The following is a 5,753-nucleotide window of genomic DNA, read 5'->3' as shown; positions in this document are numbered from 1 at the left end:
TGCTGGGATTAAAGGCGTGCGCCACCACGCCCGGCTCCAAGGCAACTCTTATAAGGACAACATTTAATCCGGAATGGCTTACAGGTTCAGAGGTTCAGTCCAGTATCATCAAGACAGGAGCAGGGCAGCATCCAGTCAGACATGGGTTTAGGAAGAGCTGAGAGTTCTACATCTTCATATGAAGGCCACTAGGAAAAGAGGAGCTTGGAGGCAGCTAGGATGAGGATCTTAAAGACCACACCCACAGTGACACATGTACTCCAACAAGGCCACACCTTCTAATAGTACTACTTCCTGGGCCAAGCATATTCAAACACTAGCTAAGAATGCTACCCTCAGAGAGTGGTCCTATGTCTGCCTGTTCATGCTTTTTACCATCAACAAGTACCCATATATTACCATGTGCTAGAGACTGGTAAACAGTAAGGATTAGACATCCTCATTACCCTCTTAGGATTAAAGATAAGTTATATCAAGCATATTAATAAATTATCACAGTACACAGCACATTGCTCCTTTTCCTGTAGACTTTGGCCTTCTTACTTACAGCCAGAGATTTTAAAACCATCTGTTATTTAATAAGGAGATGTGAACCAAGGACACACCAGTTGCAGGAATACAGAATAAGGGAGTTCGGAGGACAGGGCTACACAAAGAAACCGTCTTGAAGAAAGCTACCGTGTTCTGACTTGGCATCCTAGTCAGGGTCTGCCATCTTTTTACTGGTCCCTTCAAATGACCGCTCTTAGATACTCTGAGCTAATTCGTTGTTCACCACTGTCTCGCCTCCAGAGACCGAGAAACTTGGAAGTTTAAATTTCCTGAGAACTCCACGTTGGTTCTGGAGATTTAAAGGTAGCTCTTAGAAACTCAATGGTGCCCTCTGGAGCTGAGGATCTAGACGTGGGGTTGCATGAGGAGGTCTCTTCACCCTACCTCTACCCATGAATAGCTTCCTTCCTGGTATGGACATGAGAAGGCCAACCCTACGGCAGGCGGCAGATGCTCTGTGTTAGCCGGCACTGTCTCTGCCTCTCATGCTGAGGCTCTTGCTTCACCTCAGGCAGCCTGGGTCTACCTGTGTGGCATGAAGGGGTTTTTCTGCTCAACCCTGGATGTTTTGTGCATTAAAATGACACGTGTTCCTGGGAAACATGGAGGTCTCCTATAATTACTGTTTTTCCACCAATCTGTTTTTATGAGGTGGGTCTGGCTGTATATAGCCCAGGCTGCTCTAAAACCCGCCTTTTCCTGTCTGCACCTCCCTTCCAGCACTGGGGTTGTGAGGCATGTGCCATCATGCCTGTCTCATCTGACGTTTTTTACCTTGTTTATTTTTATGAAGAGGGTTTTTAACCTTAGGAGATTCCTCAATAAATAGTCTCTTAGAATCAGGCCCTTTCGAAAAATACATACTAAAATGTGCACAGGTCCAGCAGTGTTTGTGCTAATTCAGAACATTCATGGGGGAGTGTTAGGGGGGTTGGGGGAGGAGAGCTGGGTTCTGTGCTCCAGCAGTGTTATCTACACAGCTGTTACTGTGGGATAGGCACTTTACCCAGGAATGTTAATTAACGGTCAGAGAGTGGTGGGGAAAACTGTTTATGTAAGGTTAGGACCGAATCAATTCCGCCAGGGCCGAATTTCTCAAAACCTTCAATGCATTATCACATGTGGAAGCTTCAAAAATGAGACAGAGAAGCCAGGCAGTGGTGGCACATCCCTTTAATCCCAGCACTTGGGAGGCAGTGGCAGGCTTCAGGATTTCTGAGTTCGAGGCCAGCCTGGTCTACAGAGTGAGTTCCAGGACAGCCAGGGCTACAGAGAAACCCTGTCTCAACCCTCACCACCCCCCCCCCCAAAAAAAAAAGAGTCGGAGCCCTGTTCAGATTTGTTGATAGCGCCCCAAGATAACCCCTGGTTTTCATAGACACATAGAGTGAGAACCATGGTAGGGGACCCACGTGGCATGAAATCACAAGAGTTAAGATGTGAGCATGAGCCTGGCAGCTTTGGTGTTGGATGCCCAGGTATGTGCCAGACGATTCCTTCTGCTATTCTTTAGCACCGGAAGTGCTGTGCCAGACGATTTCCTTCTGTTAGTCTTTAGCACCGGAAGTTCTGGCTGCATCATTTGCCTGCTCCTTTTCCCAGTTTCCTTTTCTTAAAATTTCAGCCCTCCTGTGTTAAGGAAAATATTTAAAAAGAGAAACGGCAGGTTCCCGCGCTAGTGCTGGGGCCCTGCCAACTGGAGCACAGGGCTCCCGCTGGGCCATCTCACTGGGCGCTTACCGGGTAATTTGGTGGTGAGGTGGCAGATCATGGGGTATGTGTGGTAGCTAGATGAACTCGGGGGTGGGGGAGTGCTGGAGAGATGGCTAGCAGGGGGGGCTTCCGAATGAGATGGCCCAGCGGGAGCCATGTGCTCCAGCTGGAGAGCCAGCATTAGCGCAGGAACGTGCTCTTTTTTAATTTTCCCCGCAACACTCCTGTCCATATACCTCGGAGTAGACTGCCCAAATACATCCCGTTCTGCAGGCTGAGGCACAGCGAGAGAGCATCTGCTATGGCCAAATGGAGATGTATGGTTGTACCTTTCTCTTCCTTGTCTTAGCTAAGAATGCAGGATGTACCAGTCTCCAGACATGGGCACTTCTTTCTGCTTATGGAAAGGCTGGATACTTGCTGGGCCCCTCCTGCCTTGTCTGTGTAGGCAGTAGCGTGTTTTCTTCCTCTAATGGGCATCAGGTATAATTGGTTTTCTGTTTCATGCTTTCTTAGGATGAGGGTAAAAAAGCTGCCCATGATTTTGGCCCTGCACCTCAAGAGGTTCAAGTATATGGAACAGCTCCACAGGTACACCAAGCTGTCTTACCGGGTGGTCTTTCCTCTGGAACTCCGGCTCTTCAACACCTCCAGCGATGCTGTGAACCTGGACCGCATGTATGACCTGGTTGCTGTAGTCGTTCACTGTGGAAGGTAAAGGTGGGCAGGGAGACATGTTTTGTCTTGCTCGGTGTTTTTCTGGCAGGTAGTAGGTATACAGTAACTCCTAATTGCTGAATTTGAATTTGTTTTCCCCATTGGGCCTCTGCATGCCCCCGTGGCCAGCGTGGTGCTCTGCCAGAAGTGTGGACTTAGACAAACACTAGTCCGCAGTTCTTTGAATTTGGAAACGGCATGTCTCTATGGTTCCCAGGCTGACTCTGACCTCCTGCTCCAGCCTCCGAGTGGCTGAGAGTCCAGGTCCGTGCCGCTGTGGTGGCTATACTTGATGACATTAGACTTTTGCATTGATAATTGAGATGGTGTAGAGAAGCATGTGCTCACCTGTGCTTTCTCCCCTTCCTTCTTCCCCAGTGGTCCTAACCGTGGGCATTACATCACCATCGTGAAAAGTCATGGCTTCTGGCTCTTGTTTGATGATGACATTGTAGAGGTAGGCATACAGGTTACCTCTACACCCCATGGGCACAGGGTAGAGAAGGGATTTGGCGGGGGGACAACTCCTGCAAACCTTACCTAAATAGACCCGCTTACCAGTAGTATGGAACGACTTAGATTACATCTACCTACTTAACGCATTCATGTTCTTGTAAAGGGATATTATAAATTCCACTCTCAAAGGTGGAATCTGCTTTAACCCATTAGGGTAGCCACTTTTTAGTAGAGTAGACACAAAAGGAAATGAGCTCTGGTAAATGGAAAGACCTGAGGTTGTTCACAGATCCCTCTCGTTACTGCCTGAAAGACACACATCCTAAGTGTCTCAAAGGGCATCTCTGTATGGTTACTATTAGAGCAGAGGGTTGTTTCCTCCCAACCTCAGCAGTTTGAAGCTGTGAAATGTATAGAATGAACTCTTTACCATCAAAGGCTCCTAATTGCATTTTTTATACCAACTCATGTATCTTACAGCTTAAATTTTGTTTGCCCAGGAAGCAAACAATAAATAATGACACTTCCCCCCCCCCCTTTGTTGCAGAAAATAGACGCTCAAGCCATTGAGGAATTCTATGGTCTAACGTCAGATATATCAAAAAATTCAGAATCTGGATATATTTTATTCTATCAATCGAGAGAGTAACGTGGTGGAGCGCGAGACTCACTCAAGCAGGGAAATACTCCAAGCACCAGAGCCGTGTTTCTCTGCAGACCTTCCCTCCCCGCAGCGGCCCGATGATGTCATCACTCTGATGCGCACTGGTCCGGCAGTGTTAAACTTCCTTCCTTTGTGTTTTTACAAGCAGCACTACTCCTGGCTCTGTTTTGGTCTGAGGTAGAGTTAACTGCAGTCGGATTATATAGTCAGACTTACATGAATGACTGTTGCTAATTTTAAGATTGGGGTGAATGTTAATGCCGCTTGTCATGTCTGGCTAAACTAGAGTGATATTTCCTGTAAATGTCACGATCCATACTGAGTGTTTGGTAGGCTTCCTGAATGGTTTCTGGGGGCCCCCTTCCCATGCATTCCTTTGACAGGTCCCTGGAAGCTTTGCTACCCATTGTTAGCATGCCTGCCTCCTCTGATGGGAGGAGTTGGGTAGATAGATATTCATCTGTTAGGGCTGCAACCATAGCTTTAAGTTTGTGCAAGTGAAAATGTTTAAAAGTGAGTGGACTAGATGCCGAAATCCTCCTCCACATTGGAGCAAGGTGAGGTAAGGCTGTCATTGGTAGATGGCGTTTGCAACCAACCGTGCTTACCTAGCTGTAGAATCCCAGGGGCTAAGACATTTTGGAGCTCAGGGCAGGCAAAGCCAAGAGGAAGATGTTTTTGTGGTCAGTGAGAAGTTACTTATCTTTCTACCAAAAGCCACGTTTCTGGAAAATAGTGCGATGCTGTTCATTTTTAGGAATGATTTTCTTCCATCAGGTCCTGTAGTTGTCTTCTTCTCGTGTTTGGTACCGCTAAGCTTTTCAAACTGTCCTTTCAATCCTGCTGATGTTTTTCAGTCGGTGGCACCAGGGCTGAGACACCAGCTGACTGCCTCTGGCAGGGCTCTCTCTAGCCAGTCAACATCAGCATCTTTCCTAGATGAGGAAGATGAGGAATCAAGAACTCTGTTCACCTTGACGACCATCAGCAGATTGTATAGCTTCTTTCCTCTTCCTCTTCCTCTTCTTCTTCTTCTTCTTCTTCTTCTTCTTCTTCTTCTTCTTCTTCTTCTTCTTCTTCTTCTTCTTCTTCTTCTTCTTCTNTCCTCCTCCTCCTCCTCCTCCTCCTCCTCTTTCTTCCTCTTCCATTTAGTCTGTTTATGGAGGCACTGGTGAGTTTTGCTGGAGTTAGTGCAGTGTGAGGTGGGTCACAGGAAGTGTTAGGAGGTGGGTGGAGAGGTAAGATGGTGGCTCAGATTCCTAGAATGCTTGACAAGACAGTTTCCAGGAAGAACCTTATCTCACCGTTTCCCCTTTTGTTATGTGTGTTATTTATTAGAGCATTTGCGTACTGGTACCTTTTATTAAAAGGGTTGATTTGGTGTTTTACTGTTGAATGGATCTTGGTTTTCCTACAAATACTATAGGTCATAGTCCTTGGCTTCCTTTTGGGACGTCAGTTGACTTCCACACACGATAATATACTGTGAATGTGTTACGTTGCGACGTACTACGTTGGTGAATGAACATGCAAACTCGTGGCGTAATGTGAACTCAGACTGCAGTTGAAATTATCAGTGGCCATTTTGCAGCAATGAAGAGGACAGCACTTTATCTAGGTGAAAACTGGACTCCTTATTTCTGAAATATCT

At 46.8% G+C, this 5,753-nt stretch overlaps 1 protein-coding gene across 1 annotated transcript in view; it reads left to right on the top strand.

The window, feature by feature from the left end:
* Usp46 (ubiquitin specific peptidase 46) overlaps positions 1 to 5,171 on the top strand; it is a 65,493-nt gene extending 60,322 nt beyond the window's left edge. Inside the window, exons 7-9 of the mRNA XM_021210595.2 lie at positions 2,782 to 2,979; positions 3,361 to 3,439; positions 3,986 to 5,171. Of these exons, the coding sequence (XP_021066254.1) occupies positions 2,782 to 2,979; positions 3,361 to 3,439; positions 3,986 to 4,087 (379 nt within the window). The 3' untranslated portion in view covers positions 4,088 to 5,171. The remainder of the gene's footprint in view (positions 1 to 2,781; positions 2,980 to 3,360; positions 3,440 to 3,985) is intronic.
* Positions 5,172 to 5,753: the final 582 nt, after the last annotated feature.

Source organism: Mus pahari, chromosome 13 (assembly GCF_900095145.1).
Source record: "Mus pahari chromosome 13, PAHARI_EIJ_v1.1, whole genome shotgun sequence".
Taxonomy (NCBI): domain Eukaryota; kingdom Metazoa; phylum Chordata; class Mammalia; order Rodentia; family Muridae; genus Mus; species Mus pahari.
Note: the sequence above shows the minus strand (reverse complement) of the source record. Positions and strands in the feature narration are given on the sequence as shown.